The sequence below is a fragment of the Aspergillus tanneri genome (genome assembly GCF_003426965.1).
Source record: "Aspergillus tanneri strain NIH1004 chromosome Unknown AapTan_4_pilon_pilon_pilon, whole genome shotgun sequence".
Lineage (NCBI taxonomy): Eukaryota > Fungi > Ascomycota > Eurotiomycetes > Eurotiales > Aspergillaceae > Aspergillus > Aspergillus tanneri.
The window spans coordinates 2,174,885-2,195,679 of record NW_022984631.1 but is presented as its reverse complement, the minus strand read 5'-3'; the positions used below and the strand labels follow the sequence as shown (position 1 = coordinate 2,195,679).

General features: G+C 48.6%; 6 protein-coding genes across 6 annotated transcripts; 3 read left to right on the top strand and 3 right to left on the bottom strand.

Annotated features, from left to right (window-relative positions):
* Positions 1-2,453: 2,453 nt before the first annotated feature.
* ATNIH1004_005910 (allantoinase alX) lies at positions 2,454-4,053 on the top strand (the record flags this gene model as incomplete). Its single annotated transcript, XM_033570549.1, has 2 exons — positions 2,454-2,951; positions 3,034-4,053. The coding sequence occupies 2 exons, from the start codon at positions 2,454-2,456 to the stop codon at positions 4,051-4,053; spliced, it is 1,518 nt and encodes a 505-aa protein (XP_033426581.1).
* A 506-nt stretch (positions 4,054-4,559) lies between these two features.
* Positions 4,560-5,543, bottom strand: ATNIH1004_005909 (TMEM199/VMA12 family protein; the record flags this gene model as incomplete). Its single annotated transcript, XM_033570548.1, has 2 exons — positions 4,560-5,225; positions 5,292-5,543. The coding sequence occupies 2 exons, from the start codon at positions 5,541-5,543 to the stop codon at positions 4,560-4,562; spliced, it is 918 nt and encodes a 305-aa protein (XP_033426580.1).
* Positions 5,544-5,786: 243 nt separating this feature from the next.
* On the top strand, positions 5,787-6,612 carry ATNIH1004_005908 (tubulin-binding prefolding complex subunit PAC10; the record flags this gene model as incomplete). The annotated part of the gene is made up of 3 exons (XM_033570547.1): positions 5,787-5,809; positions 5,950-6,421; positions 6,496-6,612. The coding sequence occupies 3 exons, from the start codon at positions 5,787-5,789 to the stop codon at positions 6,610-6,612; spliced, it is 612 nt and encodes a 203-aa protein (XP_033426579.1).
* Positions 6,613-7,173: 561 nt separating this feature from the next.
* Positions 7,174-11,458, bottom strand: atg26 (UDP-glucose:sterol glycosyltransferase; the record flags this gene model as incomplete). Its single annotated transcript, XM_033570546.1, has 3 exons — positions 7,174-7,464; positions 7,519-10,119; positions 10,169-11,458. The coding sequence occupies 3 exons, from the start codon at positions 11,456-11,458 to the stop codon at positions 7,174-7,176; spliced, it is 4,182 nt and encodes a 1,393-aa protein (XP_033426578.1).
* A 1,221-nt stretch (positions 11,459-12,679) lies between these two features.
* Positions 12,680-13,666, bottom strand: ATNIH1004_005906 (DNA-directed RNA polymerase I subunit RPA34; the record flags this gene model as incomplete). The annotated part of the gene is made up of 2 exons (XM_033570545.1): positions 12,680-13,424; positions 13,482-13,666. The coding sequence occupies 2 exons, from the start codon at positions 13,664-13,666 to the stop codon at positions 12,680-12,682; spliced, it is 930 nt and encodes a 309-aa protein (XP_033426577.1).
* A 425-nt stretch (positions 13,667-14,091) lies between these two features.
* On the top strand, positions 14,092-16,818 carry grc3 (putative RNA processing protein Grc3; the record flags this gene model as incomplete). Its single annotated transcript, XM_033570544.1, has 5 exons — positions 14,092-14,125; positions 14,181-14,577; positions 14,632-14,755; positions 14,809-15,120; positions 15,172-16,818. 5 exons carry the CDS (start codon positions 14,092-14,094, stop codon positions 16,816-16,818), a joined length of 2,514 nt encoding a protein of 837 aa, XP_033426576.1.
* Between the last annotated feature and the right edge of the window lie 3,977 nt (positions 16,819-20,795).

Here is a 20,795-nt window from a genome sequence, read left to right as displayed (position 1 = left end):
GCTGCGCCGTCCCGTTCATGCTAACCATGTATAATACGTGTCACAATTAGATATGTCTGGTACTTCGCAGCAGAAGTATTTTATCAGTTTGAAGGATGGGGCCTTACCTAAGATACTACTTTGGCTGTACTTAAGCCAGATATAAGCTGTCGAGAACTCCATGGTAATACCACCAAACTACGGCTCACCTGGAGTCCAGGGGTTTTTGGCGACTGAATGATATTGTTCACGCTAAACTAAGCTGATTAGCGGAATTACATAAGGAATACAAAGAAATGACGGTTGGAAGTATCAAATTCTATCGGCACCTGGGACACCGAAAGAGGATCGTAGATACAAAGTCAATCGAAACGGAACTTGTTGCTGTTTTAACCTAAGCGTTGCTTACTTTAACAGAAACGATTAAATATTTCCGGTCCCATCGGCCACTTCTCGATAGGTAGCACGCCTTCGATCATACCACGATTCTTGAAATACCAACCCTCTAGATTGATGAGAAATTTCCTGGCAGCAACGGTGTACATAACTTGCTGATTGAGATGCACAACAACATGCGTTCAGCGAGGCGTCTTAGCTGAGAAATATCTGGTAACCAGAGATTGCCCCTGGACGGAAGATGATTCTTCAGACCCATCGACTCGAGGCACTTCGGGTCGATCAGCCCTTTTAGGCTCATTTTGAAAGTAACAAGAGAATGTGTAAGGTAAACAAGATGAGAGGGAAAAGGTTTGGCTTGTTGCTGTCAATATATCAAGATTTATCTGGGTAACTAAAGCCTTGTTTGGCCGTAAAACAAGATATTCATAAAACTGAAGAGAAACAAGTAACGAAATCAGACTAAAGAACACAAAAACAACAAACACGAGGGGTATTTCTGATGAGGCCTGTATTCGTAGGGGATATGATCATGGTTTATATTGCGGGTTGTGCAATGAATCCAAGGCATAAGTACTACTTCTGATATGCATGTTGCTTGTATGTACTGTGTGCCCGAAGTGAGCACCTGTAAGACATCGAACCAAGTCCTACTCCGTACAGTAGGTAAACAGATTGCTAAAAGAGTAAAAAGACGGTCTGGATCCGGGGGGTTTGGTCCTCAGGCCAATGAGCGGACTGTCGCATTTTGGCCTTGTGCACGAGGCTGTGTTAGGCAGCGATAGTCGGGTTAGTGACCATAGCATCGTATTTTGCATTTGGTCTAGGCTCGTTCCGACGGTTTAGTGTCACCGGCCGCATCATCACGAGGGAGAGGATGATCTGATGGACGATGGACCTGAAAGCCCCCTGGTTGGATGGAGAAGCAAGATGAAGAAGAAGACGACGATGAATAAGAAAGAGCAGGAGAGGCTTAGTCAAACCCACCCGTGTGTCTTGGCGGAGATCATCTGAGCATGGACAGCCCTAGAAGAGTCTTTTGAATTTTGAATTTTCTACGGGATTTCAAGAATTTAGAAAAACCCCCTCTTAGTCGCGGACGGAGACTTCCGATCCGGAGTCAGCTGGATCATCCGGGAAATAGTTTGTACAGATCAAGTCTAGATACGGGGGAAGACTATCCTATTCATTTTCATCCCACACAGAGTCGGTACTAAAACAATCGAGTAAAAGGATATCCTCGGCAGGCGGTCGAGTTTCGATCGAGTAAACTGCCTGAGGAGACGTCCGATGACGGATGCCGGAGGCGCCCGATGCAGAACCACGGTTTGAGGGGGTGCCGAGCACGTTGTGGATTCTTCTGCTGGTGTTCACCTTTGTCAGCACGGCCGTGGATTCGGTTAGTTATTTCCCTTCCCCTAGGGTTGCTCAGGATAAGATGGCCCAAAGAGGTAATGGTGAGGGTATCACGGAGTCGCCACTCTGAAGCCTGCCTTGGGACTAGACAGAGTAGGCAATCTTCTCGCCGTTTCCTTGGAACGACAAAATGTTCACGAGGCCTGGGCGACACCAACGTGCGCGGTGATTGCTTATCGCAAATCGATCGAGTAAGAGAATAGAGACTGGCCGTTTTTCACTGGGGAACCCGGTGGTACCGGTGGATCCGATCCCCTATTGTCCAGTGGATCCGGCTGCGTATTTTTTTTTTTTTTTTTCTCGGCCTCATTCCTGGCGATTTTCTCGTTACTCGATCAGAATTGCTGGCCAGAATCCAATTCAGGCTAACTGTTGGGGAATGGCGACGTTATAAATTGTGTTATCGCTACCCCGGATTTGGGCATCAAAATCTGCGCCTTTCTCTCGCTCTCTCTTCGTTGGAATTCTTTCTGGCCTTTATCAGTGCGTTATCAGTTGCTTATCTCTGAGTCTGTTTCGTTCCACAGTTTCACTTTCGTTCTTATCGTAGCCCTCTTTGTCCCTCTTTGCCTTCCTCTCTTCTCTTCTTCTTCTTTCTTTCTCTTACCGTCTCTTCCTTTCGTTAGCCTCACCTTCCTCCTCCTCCCCCCCTCCCTAAAGCAATGGAGTCCTCCCTGGTCCCCTCCATTGCGGTCATTACCTCGTCGCGAGCCGTCATCTCCGGCCGTCTGACATCGGCCACCATCGTTGTATCGCGCTCCACGGGCAAGATCACCGCTGTCTTTGACTCCGTCATTCCGGCCTCCGACTTCCCCGAGGGCACTCCCTACATCGATTATTCGCCACATGTATTGCTTCCCGGTCTCGTCGACGCTCATGTCCATCTTAATGAGCCGGGCCGCACCGAATGGGAAGGGTTCTTTACCGGAACCCAAGCTGCCGCCTTCGGGGGGGTCACCACTGTCATTGATATGCCACTCAATGCCATTCCCCCGACCACCACTGTAGCCGGCCTGAAGGAGAAAATCCAGGCCGCTCAGGGTAAGTGCTGGGTCGATGTCGGTTTCTATGGTGGTATCATCCCCGGCAATACCGGCGAATTGAAGGAGCTCGTCAACCAGGGCGTCCGCGGCTTCAAGGGCTTCCTGATCGACAGTGGGGTGAGTATTCGACTTTTCGGTCTTTGGATTCCCTCCCCTGATGTGAACCCTGATGAAGACGTATCAGTGCTCACCGTTTTAGGTGGATGAATTCCCCGCTGTCTCCTCGGAAGACATCCGAAAGGCCATGTCCGAATTGGCCGACGAACCCACGACGCTCATGTTCCACGCCGAGATGGTTCCCCCCATCACGGCGTCCGACTCGGATGCGATGCAAACCCCCCAAGGCCCCGTGGAAGCCTACTCCACCTTCCTGGCCTCGCGCCCCTCCTCGTATGAGACCTGTGCCGTAGAAGAGATCCTCTCCCTCGCGCCTCTGGCCCCGAAGCTACCCCTGCATATCGTCCACCTGTCCGCCATGGAGGCCATTCCACTATTGCGCCGTGCCCGTGCCCAAGGCATCCCCATCACGGCCGAGACTTGCTTCCACTACCTCTCCCTGGCAGCCGAGGAGATCTGCGACGGCGACACCCGTCACAAATGTTGTCCGCCGATTCGCTCCCAGCTTAACCAGGACAGTCTCTGGGCCGAATTGGAACGCCACGCAGAGGACGGCGCCATCAAGACCGTCGTATCCGACCACTCGCCCTGCACCCCGGGTCTCAAACTCCTCCCGTCCCACATCCCCGGCCACCAGCAGACCACCACTGCCACCGTCAAGAAAGACAAAAACCAAGGCAGCTTCATGTCCGCCTGGGGCGGCATCTCCTCCGTGGGTCTGGGTCTTCCCATCCTATGGACCGAGCTCAGTCGTCGAAAGGGCTTGACCTCATCCCCCGATGACACCAACACCAAGCGCGCCCTGCAGGATATCGTGCGACTCTGTTGCGCCAACACAGCTGCTCAGGTGGGTCTGGAGCGTCAGAAAGGCGATCTAGTCCCGGGTTTCGATGCAGATATCTGCGTCTTCGACGATACCGCCGAGTGGGTCGTCGAGCCTAGCACCATGCTCTTCCGAAACAAGTGCTCGCCCTACCAGGGTCGTACCCTGCGCGGCCAGGTGCGCGAGACATGGCTGCGCGGTGAGAAGATTTTCACTCGAAATTCCGGGTTCGGTAGCAAAACTCCCACTGGTACTCTGCTCCTAGAAAAACGGGTTTGAACTTAGTTCTCGCTCTCTCTCTCTCTCTCTCTCTCTCTCTCTCTATTATATCTCCCGAGTCGAGAGTATTGACAATCGGACAGTCAATTCCGAATTGAAGTCACCATCACATCACGACAACGAAGCGAGCTTGACCTGACTTGACTTATGATAATATTCCCCCTCCTGATGATCACTAATGACCTTTCCTTTGTTTATCCTTTTTTCACAGCGGCATATGCATGAATAGAGTTACAGAAGTGACGATGTAGATCTTTATATTTAGTTGCATCATAGTTTGTTTAATAGAGGGAATACCGCTTCAAGATTTTTAAGTATTTTTCAACTCTCCGTAAATAAGTTTGAGTCCAGATGTTGTACTTGTATGGAATCAATTCTCATTGTCCGAATTATAGTCTTTGGGTTGACAACAGATATTGTACATTGGAGTCGAGGGTTTGTAAAACTCGACGGGTATCAAGAACAGGTCGTCCTAATCATGGTCAACGGGGGACCTTATCACTTACTCATTCCCCATCCTTCTTCTCATTCTCCTTCTCCTCCCACCGTTCCCGCACTCTCCGCCGCAGTCCACCATTCGGTCCTCGGCCCCAAATCTCCTCTTTATTTCCATCCGGGATCTTCTCAACTGCATCGTCCCTCTTGGTGTTCACTGTACCGCTCACCACATCACTCTCCACCACCACTTTCCTTTCCGGGATACGCTTCTCACGCGCCCGCGCTTGTTCCACCTTGCGCAAGTAAATAGCGTAGATCAGCACCTCTGCAACACAGACCACCAAGGCCGCTAGAAACGACAGCAAGATGCGCACAGGCTCTGAGACCCCATGCACACCAGTCTGATTCGACAATCGCCAGGTGGACGCTACCAAAGAGAATAGCAAATCTGGGGTATGAAAACTGGTCAACGCCCAGTAGACACTGAAGCCAGTGATGAGAACCGAGAGAAAGATATTCAACACAAGCGATGGTGTTAGCGCATCCGGACCGTCGACTGTATCGTCCGTGGATGACATCGACTCATGGATGGCCGAAAGCATTGGTGTGGAGGAGGAGAAGATAGACGCTGGAGCTTGCGTAGATGTAGCCATAGTCGGTGAAGTCATGCGGTTATACTCATCTGCTTCAACGGCTGCGAGAAGGCGGGCTTTAAGAGCCAGATATTCCGGGCTCTGTGGCGTTGGGTATCAGTACATTGACTTGGGATGAGATGCAGATAACAAATGGCTGTGACGTACAGGTTCAGGCTTCTTCGGTGGTGGTGGAACGTACACCTTCGTCCCGCGGAGGAGAGAATTCAAACTCCTGTCATCATTACTGATGTTTGTCTCTGTCCCGGTTCGAAAATACCGAGCCAGGCGAATCAACTGCTTGTGTGAGATCGGAGCCTCGAGGGTTAAGCTGTCCGGGAGGTCAAGTTCCTGACGGCGGGAGGAGGGGACATCCTCAAAGGCCGAGACGATGTGGGCAGTGGTGACCAGGAGGACCATTATTATCGGAGCTTCTTATCGATGACAGTCCATGGTCGATGGAGAGATGTGAGGGAGGTGGAAGAGTAAAAACAGGAGAGAGAAGCCGGGCGGAGAGCGGATGGAAGTAAACATGCGACCTTTCCTGAACCGGCAGCCTGCTTCCACCCCACGTTGACTTCCATTTATTCGGTCATTCACCCGCCCTCATTTCGGTTTCCTCGACTTCTGGACTGGCCCTCGGCACATGTCTAGACTGTCACAATGGCAGACACAAAATCCTCTTCGTAAGTACTCCCAGCAGCGACAGATCAGAGCATAAGACAAAAAGAACGAACGAACGAAAACCCTTCCATTCTATACCCCTCGTGCTCCAACCATCAAACCTTTTCTCACCATGACGTCCACCAGCTAACAAGCACCCAAGGACAGTAACGACTCAAACAAATCCCCGCGGTATCCCCGTCGCCCCCTTCGTCGACAATGTAAATGACTACGTCTCGTCCCGCGCGGACGTGGAGGCCACTCTCCGCTCGTTCCAAGAAATGATCTCGAAATACCAATTCATGGAAGTGAACACACAACGACGAGCTGCCGGCCTTCGCGAGAAGATCCCCGATATCAAGAAAACGCTGGATATGGTCAGATTTCTCAAGTTGAGACGAGAGGCCAACTCTGCTCCCCTGGAAACCAACTTTGAGTTGAACGATACCCTCTACGCGCGGGCTACAATTACCCCCGAGGACACCGAGGAGGTGTACCTCTGGCTCGGAGCGAACGTTATGTTATCGTATCCAATTGCTGAGGCGGATACTATGCTACAAGATAAACTGTCTGCTGCTGAGACGAGCCTATCGCATTGTGACGAGGACTTGGAATTTTTGAGGGAGCAAATTACGGTATTATCCCCAGCTCTCTTGCATTTTTTTTTTTTTCTCGTTCATTGATTTCATGCTAACTGTTTGGCGGATAGACGTTAGAAGTGGCTACGGCTCGTGTCTATAATTGGGATGTCGTGCAGCGACGAAAAGAGAAAGCAGAAGGGAAAGGTGGTGATGATGAGGATGACAAGGCCCGCCCTGGAGGTTAAAGTTGGCTGCGACATATTTGCACTTCACACTTTGGCTGTGTCTTTTCTTGCCCCTTTGTTAAAAATCTTTCCCTCTCCATCTGGTCATGTATATCCCTGGCATGTCCAGACAAGCCAAATAAAAGAACGACGACTCTCTCATTTTACGTATCCATTTGGGATGTATAGTAGTTTGTATTTCCTTCGTCAAGCTCATAAAAACATTCTATCAAATCTGGTAAGATATAAAAAAGGTTGCCCTCTCTGCATCGTGCCCAAAGCAAACTAACACTAAAGATTTAGCAAAGTAGCCAGTATAGCTACCAAGGTCATCAATCATTACCCAAGAACATGCAAAAGTTACAAAGAGGGGCGTAACATCGCTGAAAGACCATAGCACAATCCAGATCCATGCATTCTGTATGAAACAGGCCCAAAAAAAAAGGGCAAGAAGTCTGTGGAAGTCGACGAAAGAGCAGAAATATAAAGTAGTGTCGCCGGTCAGAGGTTATGAAAAGACCTCACATTCAATCGCTAAGAAGTGCCCCCATCATCATGGAAGAGTATTTATGATGAAGCTTCTTATGCAATCTTAGTGCTGGCATAACCGGAAACTGGTTCAGGTAACATATCTGCATCGGATATGGCTCTATCTCGCACTCGTCTGGATATATCGATATCTGTGTCATCGCCAACGAATGTCCACTCTTCAGAATCAGTCATACCATCATCTTCTTCCTGTTCGGCTATAGTCTTGGCCGAGGGTGTTGGAGAAAATGGTGTCGATGAAACAATGGAGCGCTGTCGAGCCAGTGTTTTGGCATATTCGAGGTCGCGGTACACTGCCTGGATAGCAGTCTCCACCCCGTTCTCCTAGCTTGACATCAGCAAACATCCTACTGATTAAAGCACGCTTGAAGAACTTACACTGCGTATTTTCACGCCTAATTCCCGAGCTCTCATGATCATTCGCTCACTATGAGTGGCCTCCCACAAGGCCCGTGAGAACACACTCACGTTCAGCTTCTTCATGCAAATACCCACACCCAAGTCTTGAACCCGGTTACCAAAGAAAAATTGGTCCCCGAAGAAAGGTTTGACAATGGTGGGAACACCTGCCCGCAAGCTTGCCCCAGTTGTTCCAGCCCCTCCGTGATGGGCGGCAGCATCTATCTGTGCGAACAGCCAGTCGTGTGGAGCTGCCTGGATCTGCATGATTTCTGGAGGTAGAGGAATCTCTGGTTTTGCACTGGCAGGATCTCCCAGACGATCTGACCACCCTTTAGACAAAATGCAGCGCACATCAGCCTTTTGAACAGATTCTATGACTGTCCGTGTTAGAGCAGACGGATCTGATACCACAATTGAGCCAAACCCAATGTACACAATTTTTTTACCATCTTTGCGCGCACGTTGAATGAAATCAGTCAGCTCAGCAGGGGGAGACCAGTCAGTCCCTTCACTAAGGAACCAATATCCAGTTACACGGATCCAGTCGGGGTAGTCCAACGGTGGGGCGACTACTGAAGGAGAGTAATTGTAGAGGAACGGGACCTTGTTCGGTTGCATCTTATCCAGGTTGGTCGCCTTCAACCCAAGCTCATTCTTTCTCCATCGGTTTACCTGTCCAGCTATAGCCTTCCAAAAAACAGTATCGAACATAATATAGGTGATGTGGTTGTATGAACCGCCTAACTTATGCTCCGGGACCGCGAAAGCGTGGGGGTAAGCTCGGGTTCTGCTCCAAGGCATTGTGAACGCGCGGAAGTAAGGGATCCTGAGTGCCTCCGCAATATGGATTCCTGCCATCGCACTGGGTGACTCTATGAGGAGATCACTGTCTTGACAACTCGCCCACGCAGAAGATAGAAGGTCGTCGATCCATCCCCGAAATTTCATAGATGCCTCTTTGAGAAATGAATACGTGAACATACCATTCTCCACGCATATCCGCATAAGCTCTGCTGGATCTCCGTCAACTGGGGCAAAATCAATGCCATGTTTTCTTATCCATGGCTCGAACTCCGCATGGGTCGCAATTTTGGGCTTATGCCCTTCGGCGAGTAGCCCTTTGCACAAGGCAATGTATGGCTGTACGTCACCACGCGAGCCAATAGTAAGGCATGTAATTCTCAAGGGTTCAGAGGGCTTGAAGTTGATAATCGAAGCCCGAGTGTCATCAAAGATGGGGTGAAGCTCGGAAGACTCATCTAATATTGTACGGGTATCATACTGGCCGGTAGCATCCTTCCTAGCCTCTTGCAACATAAGATGCTCTGCCTTTGCGGCTTCGGACTCGTCCTTTTCCTGTTCTGCGAGCATGCCAGATTCTGCCAAGAATCTAACAGACTCTAGACCTTGGTGTAGTGTCACAGCGCAATCATCTCGGGCATCGGAGGTGTTAAATTCAAAAAATAACTCTTCATGGCCCCGAATGACGACAACAAGTCCGTGGTAACCAAATCGAAACCCTTTTTCCTTTTCAACGTTTTCAATGTCTTTCAAGGGAAGGATCATTTTTGTGCGAGTCCCCGGGATAAGGCTGCGAAAGCAAAGCTTTTTCTGGCTAATATAGATCTTACCATACAGCGGAAGAACGCGGTGCAGATAGGCAAAGTATGTCGCTTGGAGCCTTTCGGTTGATGGCAGGGTGAAGTGGGCCCGAAAACGATCCCCATGTCCGCAGCCATCTTCCCTATCTTCAGGGTCGACATCTTGGTCATCTGGTTGTACTCCTTCGCCTTCTCCATAATGCTTGCGTCCACCAGCCCACATCCCAGACACCTTTTCTAGGTAACCCATAGATTCGCTGGCCAAGAGGGTGCTCATCTGTTTTGACCGGTTCTTCAAATATTCTGCAAGCCCTGCCGCGCGCTGGAGGGGATAGACGCCAGCTCTAACGAGCTCATTCAAAGAAGGGGCAGACGTATGCACCTTGGAGGCACCTTGTGTTTCTTGATCTGATTCGCTGATTGCATACTGGATTCCGTGTCCATGTCTACGAGGAAATGTTGACGAGTCGGCAACAGCATTAGATATCGATCGCGCCGTTTCATCCGAGTGCCGACGTCCCGTTCTATCTGTATCGGAAGGTCGATGTCGCAGCGTGTGGATTGTTGGAGACTGAAAAACATCACTTCGGTTTAAGATTTGACTCGCGGATTCCGTCGTGTCCGTCATCGACTGCAAGACAGCTGATGATTCAGTAGCTTGCTCAAAGGAGTTGACAAAGGAATCAGAAGGTTCCGGGTTCTTCGTTGGAGGAGATGTTCCAACCACATCGTGGCCAAAGCTGATATGGCTAGTGCTTACACTTCGTTGCTGCGAGCCAACGTTTCCAATACCTCGCGGCTGGCTCAGCACATTGCTCAGCGACCACCTATTCTGATACCCACGAGAACGACCGTGATTAGCGGTGTGGTCTTGCTTGGACGATAACGTCTGAGAATTTTTCGTTGTTGTCTCATTGATCAGGCCTTTCAAAAAGTTATAGGCATCTTGGCCGGTATTAAAAACAGAAAAGTAGTACTGCAGGTACAATCAGCGGCGGATATATTAATCAGCCAAGGACACATACCTCATCAATGGCGTAAGTGTCTCTATCAACAACGCGTAGTTTGAATGTCTCGGCAAAATCAACCATGGGGCTTTCCTCTATGTCTATAATATTCCCAATGGGAAACGATACCTTGACGCTTTCACCATCATTGTGAGTCCGGAAGATTACTTTTTGCAGAGCTTTAACCCATTCTTTGGCGCTGGCGTGGCTATCTGCTCGGAAATAATATGTTCGCTGGTCAGTGGTGACCTGAAAGTCTTTTGTCTCCTTGCTCTTATCCTTTTGCTCGGCCAAAGAGGCTGATATTCCATATCGAAGATCAACGTGGCCACTGGGGAAATAAAAATTTGACGGGTCCGCATAGTAAGAGAGAACATCTCCCTTCAAAGAAAACCAGTAGCGACCATACTTGGGATTCTTCCGGCCACGTTTGTGAAGCCAACCAGACTTGATAGCCACTGTGGACTTTCTGGGAAGGTAGGCGTAAAAGCAGATATGGCCCTCTGTGACGTACATATACCCTTGGAGAAGCATACTCTGTAGCAAAGAGCAGGCGTACTCAACGATGACCTTTTCTGGGCACTCGTAACCAAACATCTCCATTAACCTGAGAGAGAGGGCAGACGATCCCGGCTGTTGAGGGTCCTTGTCGCTCCTCTCTATAGATGATTGAGAGCGCTCAGCTGCAGCTTCGGGGACCAAGAGGGCCTGAGCCTCAACCATGCGACTGAGAATAGGGGCAGCTCGGGGGGTTGCACTGCGAGGACGCCTTGGGGATGGAGGTCGAGACAAGTCTTCGCTCGATGTGGGCTCAGTTTGTATCGTCGGTACTGGCGAACAATGGCCGGAGTTTGATTTAAAGGATTGTAAAAGTCTATTTTCCGATGTTGTCTTTCGATGACGACGGCCTCTTTCCTCGGTCTGGGGCTTATTTTCGGGCCGCGACGTGGAGTTCTCGACTTCTCTGTGTCGCATACTAGGGAAGGGAGAAGGGGTCTTTGTGCATGGATTCTGATGTGTTTCCTCTGCATCCCCCTCACTATCACTGGACTCGTCAAATCGCATATTAAAGTCGGATCTGGAACCAACCGCACTAATCAATGAAAGTACAGACTGCTGCATATATCGTGGGCGGCCGCCTCGAGAGCCAGTGGTGACAGGTGGAGCGCTAAAATCGGCCTGGGCGTCATGGTCCCTTAGCCGCTCAGGCAAAGCACTAGAAAACATAAGGCTGGTGGATCTTGACTGCCTGCTTTCACTGAGTCTGCGATCCACTCGTCGCTTTGCATCATCTAGAAAAGGTCGCATCGTCGGCATCGGAAATGCGAGTAGGGGGCACAGCAGCAGAAAGTGAGCAGTATCAAGGAAGGAAGGGGTAGCTGTAGGATATGAAGTGCCCGAGCAGGTGACAACCACTAGTGATCCACTTTCAACAACGGAGAGAGCGAGTCGTCTGCGCTGATAAAGGTATAACTATCCATACAAGGGCAGATGATCATACAAGTTAGCTCATTCCAATTGTTGGTCATGCTGGAGGAGGCAGTCACCCCTATGAAACAGGGAAGGGACGAAAGAGAAAAGAAATACTGAAGGTATATACTCTAAGTTGATAACGACGTTAAGACCAGAAATAGTATCAACGAGCCGGCAACACCAAGAATAAAGCAATCATCAAAGAAAACCCGGTAATCGGCTGTGATGCAGCATGACGAAGAAAAAGACTAGACTATAGACCTAGCAACAGTGATAAGGTAGGATAAGAAGCCGTTGAGCAGTGTGCAGTACACGACTGTACGTAGGTAGGCACAAAAGCGCATCGGCGTGTCCATCATTTCAGGGTCTGGCGTCACTCGTTCGTATCAGCTGCTCTCCTGAAAAGGACCTGGCCAATTATGGCTGTTGCATGTGATTGGTGCTACCAGATGGACCAATGGTAGATGGACAGTGGGGACTCCAATAAGCTTATGTCATCAAGTCCATCAGACTCTTCATGCAGCGACTGTAAGTTACGGTACGGAGGATACCGAATCCATACCAATAAAGTCTGCCAATTAACAAGAGCAAAATGAGGAAAGGGAAGAAGAGCAAACTTCCTGCTGTCGTCAAGGCATCCACTCATTTCATAATGCTGTATTCTGTTCCCTCGATCTTCTGTACACTTGGCGGATCACTGATGAGGCTGTGCTGTTTGGATATCTAGTACGTAGGTAGCTATTACGAATACACGAGGCTCCAGTGTTGAGGCTTAGTGGCCGCGGTTGATCGACACCTGGTGGGCCATTTCTTGTCTCAATATTCAGTATCGCCTCAAGATGCTAGTCTAGTAGTAGGCTTCGGAGGCTGTTTTAAAAATGTCCCAGAAATGTCTTCTGAATGGTGGCTTTGAAGATGGTTATTTGATAATTTGTCTGCCTCTCTAAAACTTTTCAGAGACCATATTTCAAATAATACAAATCTTAAAGAGGTTCACTTATGTACATACAAGCATTCCCACGGCGACTCTGGGAGAAAAAGAAAAAAATGCTTATTTCAAGTTGCCTTTCCTGATTTCTTCCGCTTCTTCTCATCCTTTTTCTTGCTTGACTTCTTTTTCTCCTTGCTTTCCACCCCATCCATGTCCTGTTTGGACTTCTTCCGTGGTACTCCCCAAGCCAAGCTACCTTCGCCCTCTGTAGAATGGTGTTTTCGCTTCCTTTCTTCTCTATCCTGATTTGACCCCTTAGAGATCTTAAACGTGCGTACCTCCCCCTCGGATTCTTCCGAACTCGATCCAATTGTTTCCGCGGGCCCATTTTGACTTCCCATGGGGCGAAAGCGCATCTTTAAGTGTTTGGGTTGCTTCCTTGGTGGCACTACTTGCTCCTGTGCTGCTTCCACTATCCGGCCTTCTGTTTCAGACCGCTCTGGAAGATTGACCAACTCCCGAACATGGTAGCTCTGGATATTGTTTGCTGTCGTAGGTCCGTACGTCTGGGTCTTCGGATCATAGGTGAGAAGCATCTTCCCACCTGTATTGTCATTGCTTATGCTATCCACGGGGATCCCATAATCCACGCCCTCGTGCTTCAAGACCGGCTCGCCCTGCATCACTTTCGCCAACGAGATCTCCTTGACTTTCGATAGAGGAAGGGAGGCTGGAGCTGACACGTGGAAAACCTGTTTATCACGAAGATCGGATAGGAGAGAGGTTATGCTGGAGGAAGGAGGCGATTGCTTTTTCACGGTTTTGAAGCCCGAAGGGGCCTTGTATGGTTTGGCTGCGACATGATCAGACCTAAGACGAGTTAGATGGTTGGCAGCAGAATGTAGGGGTTTTTGCCTTTTAACTGACGTATCTACGGATTCCTGGGCAGATGAAGTGGCACTTTCACCATCACTGTCGCTTTCACTGGAGCTCTTCGAAGAATCTTGCTCCGACTCCGGACTCGACGAATCTGCGGTATTCTTGGCTAGTTGCGGAGAAGTCGATCTGTTGTCGCTGTCCGAATTAGACTTTGTCGTTGATTTAGGGGCCATTGTTCTGATTGACGCGTCCTGGAGAGCACTGCTGACGGGGCTAGAAGTCAAGAAGGGAAAGAAAAACTTCGGGGTTGCGATGCGGAGCGCCAAGCAATGAATTTTAGCTTAATAGTTGCATGAAAGACGCCGACAAAGTCGTAAAGTGGCTCAGTCTTCGTAAAGACTCGAATATGCAGCTAAATATTAATCGGTTCAAACCGCAGCGTAGCTTCTACGAGTTGTAGGATTCCGTCCTTCCGGTGAAGACGTTACTGCGACTTTTTTTTTTTTCCCTGACCTCTACGAAGCACGGACCACCATCGAAGTCCGCGGTCGAAATTATGAACTTTTGTCTCCCCACCGAAACCAGTTCCGAAGTATCCTGTTCACTGCTACCGAATGGGCTGGCCAGTTGGGGATAGATATAGAATACCGAGAAAACTATGAAGCGAAAGGCAGACAAGCAACCAGCGCCTGGTATGCGCCTTTCTCATATTCGCTTTTGAAAACGTACTGACATTTACTCTCTTAGCTTCAGTCAGCGCCTTTGCGGCGCGCAAAGCTAGACAGGAGCAGTCACAGGTTGCAACACCTCCAGCGAGGCCTTTAAATTCTGAATCAGCCGGAGAACCGCCGTCTAAAAAGGCGCGACGCTCGTCGGAAGATGAAAAGTGTTCAGCTCAAGCTACTGGCAAGGACGACCACGTGCAAACAAGACGATCTTGGCGGCGAAAGGCAGAGAATTTGAAGGTCCAGGAAGCCTCGGAGAAGAAAAAGACTGTCCTTCGCCCGAAACCTACCGAGCGATGTCCGGATCATAGCCCTTCTCAAAGCAATGGAAACCAGGCTCCTTCGGATGGAGAATCGGAAGGCCAGAGCATTATTGTGGGGGAAAGTGGTGCTGATGCTCCTGAGGATGATGCTAATGGGTAATTACTGGCCTATTTGTTCACACAGAAGCTCTATGGGCTAACATCCTTCAGCTATGAAACCCCAGTGGATACCACAGTGGTACAAGATTTTCCCTTGTCGAAAATGCGCTTGAACAAAAGCAATATCGTATACAGCGACGAGCATACGCTTTGTATCAAGATAAAGGAGAACACGGTATGTATCTGGTTGGGAGGCATGGCAAAGGAGGTAATGCTTACCTTTCATAGAGTCTGGTACTGCTTGGTCATTACGATCTTTGGATTAAACGAGGCGTTGTCAGTCTCATGGGCGCCAAGTTGCATCCATCGACACGACTCTACAGAGTGTATGCCCCCTCGACACATTCTCTGCCTGTTATCAAGTGCGTTGCCGGAGTCGACGGGGCAGCGGAAATTGAGATCAAGTCATGCCACAGCGGCATCTATCGCCTCAGGGACTTTTCTCCCTTATATCAACGGATATGGAATGGCAAGAATACCGCAGTGGATAAAGCCACCTTGAAAAAAGTATCCCCGTCCAGTAGGCGGACATTTTCCGTGGTATGTCTCATTTCTTTCTTCCCTGTATACTTAAATCTAAACCTAGTACAGCTGTATACATCCGCGGATGACTCTCTCAAACGGCACCTGCGACCACTGCATCTTGAAAAGCAATGGAGTTCTGCCATCAAGTCTCTCTCTCAACGAGGTGGGCGACTTAAGGCGCTAATCTGCGGCCCCAAATCATCTGGGAAATCCACCTTCAGTCGATATCTCCTGAATCATCTCCTTAGTCCGGCACCACAGACTGAAACTAATTATTTTAACACTGACGGCATTGCATTCCTTGATCTCGATCCTGGCCAGCCTGAATTCTCTCCAATGGGGCAGGTCTACCTTGCACATCTTCGTTCACCTGTTTTTGGGCCCCCGTTTACCCATCCATCCCTGGATGATTCTCAGACCGGAACAATAATCCGCGCTCACCACATCGGAGCAACGTCCCCAAAGGAGGATCCCGATCACTATATGCGTGCTGCCATGGACCTTATGGACCGTTACCGCGCCTTGCTTGCCAGTTACCCTCTATGCCCCCTTATTATTAACTATCCCGGGTGGATCTTTGGGCTCGGACTGGAAGTAGCTACATGGTTGGTACGATCACTTGGCCTGTCCGATGTCGTTTACATGAGCGAAAAGGGTCCAGCAGAGGTTATAGAGCCCCTAGGCCAGGCAGCACAGGAAGCCATGGTCACTCTCACCACTCTACCCTCTCAACCTACAGATTTTGTGAGCCGTTCCAGTGCCCAACTCCGATCCATGCAAATGCAGTCTTATTTCCATATGGGCCACGCAGGTGAAATCGGCAATCCACTGTGGCTGCAGCAACCTATATCACACATACGACCATTCCAAGTCTCCTACGCGGGTCCCAAACAAGGCATCCGCAGTATCATGGTCATGGGCTCCCAGATCAATCCGCTGCTTCTGCACGAGGTATTAGATGGGGCTGTTGTCGGAGTAGTCTCGGTAGAATCCCCACGTGCAATACTGGGGCACACTGATGGATCTACGTCGACAAATAGCACTCCAGCAGCGCCCAACGCAGACGATTCGGAGATGGAAAGCGGGTCAGAGTCCGACGCAGATATTAATATGGATGACTCTGCCGATGCACTTCAGGAGAAACATGCATCGGAATCCATTGACGCTGATATCGAGTCGAACATCACGCGAACCCCGAACGAGGACCTTCCGTACCTCTTCGTCGGTGCAGGAAGCTGCAACCCGCTCGATCCCCGGACATCTCACTGTTTGGGCCTCGCGCTCGTCCGCTCCATCGATGTCTCCTCACGCAAACTAGAACTGGTCACGCCCATTGCGGGATCCAAGATCTGCAACGCTCTGGAGCATGGGTACGGCATTGTTCTTGTACGCGGCCAACTAGACAACCCAAACTGGGCTATAAGCGAAGACTACTACGCTGCGCGGGCGGCCGAGAAGCGCTATCGCGAGTCGAACGAAAAATCCAAGAAGAATAGGGACGGAGCTGAGAGCGCCAATGGAGAGACTGATTCGGACAAACAAGGACGGATGTCCATGATTCTTCGAGACCGGATACGGCGCGCAAGCAATGTACCATGGATGACCGTGATCGAAGACAACAGTCGGAGACAGAGAGAGGCATTCCAACAGAAGTCTTTGTGGAAACTCCGCAAAAAGGCATATCCGGGAAGTGAAAATGATGAAGACTGGTAAATAGCTATACACTGGTCTACTACTATTCAGAGGATATCCTTATATCGATCGAGGTTTGGAGGGGGAATCAACATAATACCTCTATTCTATATACTATGCCCGATATGTATATATTTTCTAAGAATTATAGAAACTAGATGAGATCGGATCTATGCAAGGCCGAGGAAATCCGAAAGTAAATGAACATGTAAATCCCCCCTCTCTCCCCTCTTTGACCACCGCGACGAGCGTGAGCACAAATAATTGGTGCATACTATGAGATCAGATCCCCTGCGAACGGCGGGGGTGAAATGCGGACCAAGCAAGAATGCAAGCAAGGAATCTGTCGTACATGCAGAGTCAGTAAGTAATGGAGGTATTAGGATACAGAGCACTCTGTACAGTACATAGAAAGGTGCTCCGTAAATTATTATGTACTCACATGTAACACAGTCACATCCAATCTAATCCACTCTACTTCAGTATCTTTAGTACTAGAGGGAAAAAGAATGGAGGCAAGGCAGATGGTAGCACCAACCAGCATCCAATCAAGGGACCCAACCGAGCAATGGCGGACATCTTGGGGGCGCGTAAGAAGCATAAATTATTAAAATCACTCAACTGTGGAGACTGCAAAATGGAGTAGTATTACATAACGCGGTCGGCGTCTAGACTTGACACTGGAGAAGTTGACGTCGTGGTTGGTTCATGTCAACGACGAAGTATGTTTCACTCTGAGTTTGACAAATTCTTTTTTTTTTTTTTTTTCCTACTCCGTACATAGTTTACGAAATACAAATGAAGTGACTGGGGAGATGCGGTATGTAGATGTTCAGCCGCACTATCGATGAGGTTGGATTTAGCGCTCTGTGTCCTTTGCATGAGACTGGGATTGATGTCTATCCCAGACTATAATATAACTCGAGGTTTTGACGGATTAAATACCGCGGAATCTCACTATCCACGGGGGTTGAGGCGATCAGTATGTAAGGTAACAAAGATTGCAGGTGTTTATAAATATTCCTTGCAGAAATACCCTGGTGGAATCAACAATCTCAACTCACTCACCTTTCAGCCTTTCAGGCTATCAATACCAAGCATGGGCCAAGTTAGTAAATTAGACGCGATCCAGCAAACGGTCCATTATCTTAGGCAGAATCTAAAACTAGGGTGTTGGAAGTTGCCTAGGTAATAATCCATTTATCACGACGGAGTCTTTCAAGGAGATAGATACTCCGCAGGAGCTGACAGAGCCCCACGGCCATTGGGCCGTGAAATCGATGCCTGGTTTATTATTATCCACATTCCGGTCCACATATAGATTATTATGTGTTATTGTTTTTTATCCTGCTAAGAGGAGTAATTCTGGGACCTGGTGCACAGCCTAAATATATCAAGGTCGCCACGTGGGGACCATTGCTCTCTTGCGATACGGCTGGTCAAAACGTGACCCGCGTCTTGGATCTCTGTGGAGAATTTTAAGCGGGCGAAAAAAATATCCCAGCTGAAAGCCTGGTCGTGTGCTTGGTTTCCTTAACCCTTTCCTGAGTCCATGGATGAAGTCTGCTATATTTCCTCTTCCGGTGAAGTACCCGCACGGCCGGTACAGATCCATACATCCTGTGTATCATCCTTCGTCCCATCCGTACGGCCGGCAAGTAAATAGGTAAGAAATAAAGTACTCAATAAGGTAGGTATACGTAGGTAGTTGGATTACTCAAGTTAGGCTGCAGGACGATCTATCATAACTTTCGGTAAAATGATGATGAGACTCTCGTGCCAAGTCCGGAGAATATAATCCACATTTGGGACGAGAAGAATTCGGGTAGTTTTAGTGAGTACTGCCAACTTGGATAAGTCTGATGTCAGAAGTCGGAAGACAAACCTATTGTATGACCATGGTTGCAGTGAGACGAATGTGTGGATCTGTATATATCCGCTGTACCAGGATATTGTTACTATTTGATGGCAACGCTGATAAGAAAATGCAGATCATAGAGGATAGACTGTGTATGAATATGCAGTATAAATTCATACCGATGTCAGCAGCAAGGCTGTACAGTTGAACTATCACATCGACCCGTGAAAGTAGGAGTCAATGGTGCTGCAGTGTGACGTTGTCATCATGGTGGCAGGGAATCGCTACGGTCGCGTCCTTATATCAATGGCAATCCCTCTTATTCGGTGTAATTTTGCGAAAGCCCGAAAAAATAAAAGAAGATGAAAAAAGAATTAAAAAAAAAAAAAATAAAAGAAAAGGAAAGCTATTCACTCTATCATGGAACAGCGATGACGACTCTCCTAATAATTCCGCATAATTCCGATGGCCATCCTACAAAATACAAATATCTATCCTCAGCTCCCTAATATGGCAACCACATCGCCAGGTCGTAGATTGGTTCAGTCACCTTGACAAGGTTTGGTGGAACCACGAACCAGGCCTGTCTCTGCGTTTACTGTTAGTAGCAAGAAGTGGGAGAGGATTATCAGGAGCAAATCGGAAGGATGGGAAACGACAGAAGGCAACTTGACCATCACCAACTCCGGCTGTGTTTCGCGGTCTGGCAGCAATGATGGTTTGGATTCAACTGGATTAATTAGTAGTAGATCTTATTATTCTTCTGGATGGGTTACAGTTGGTAATCAAAACAAGCCCTCTCCGTTGTTCCACTTTGCGCGGATTAGATCTACCGGCGTTTCTGGAAGAACTTCGGTATAATTAGAGGAACACTCCGGAAGGCCAATTTCAGACGGGGCATTAGTTATCCGTAGTATCATTTTAATTTCCCACAGTATCAGAATTGCCCAAATCCCAGGAGGATCATCGGGAGTGAACACACTCTGTTACTTCCACCCCCCCCGGTACGACCGTCAGAAACAAACCGTTGTCCCATGCGGACACCCGATTGTCTCCATGGTCTCCATGCGTGGTAGCTCACCTCCTGGGAGTGGAAAATCGGAGTAGAAACTTAGAAGGGTGAAATCTCATCCACCCTTACCTAGTTGGGTTTGGGGGAAGCCGAGGCTGACAACGGGATTAGAGCGAGAGCCGCCGTTTGCAGAGGATCGGTCGTCCCACTACCTCGTTGGATTATTTCTTTGCACGACGATTGCTCCAAGGTCGAGGCAGGAGTGATTTCTCCCCCACTCTCTACGTGGAACTTGATACACCACCTATACACTACTCCGTATAGTATATACAGCCCAAAGTTCATAATGTAGCTCGGGAGGGTGGAGGAATGCTGATAGATTAGTACTCTGTGGGTAGTCTTGGTTCGCATTCGCACATTCGGGACAACCAGCAACGGAAAGGCGGCAAATCCTTCCTGGTTTGAATTATTCCCTTTTCATTTTTTTCTTTTTGTTAGTATAGTAGATTGGTGTTGCCTTCTTTTCTTTTTGTGATGTTTCCTTCATGGTCACAAGACGAATAAATGCCCCCAGCCGATAAGCACTCACTCCCTTTTATTTATTTATTACATTTATTTTAATATGTTATTGAGAAAGTTCCTTGCTGGGACCCGATCAATAAAAATAAAAACCACCGTCGTCATGATAGTGGTTAATCCGGTTAAATAGTGAGAGAAAATGGATATCTCTGATTGACTTCTTCCATTTCCCGTTCTACATTCCTTCCATTGCGTAAAAGGTAAAGATCAAAACAAACAAAAGTAAAATAAAAAAAAAGCCCGGTAGAGGAATATTTTCGATTTAGCGACGGATTCGGACCCGCTCTATTGGCTCGTTCTTCGCCCTTGTTTCGCTGCTTCAGCCTTGACTCCAGCCATCAATACGCCTGGAATAACGTTTGGTATCGACGGGGTATCTCTAGTCGAAACTAATAACTACCTAAGGAAAGTATGGAGCACTCCGCTAGATATCTACAGAGTACATAGTAGTCATACTTGCTGCGATGGAGGTTATGAAGGAAACAATTACGCTCCCAATCCAACTATTCATAGATAAACGGGAGGACAAAAGGAACCAGAACTGGATGA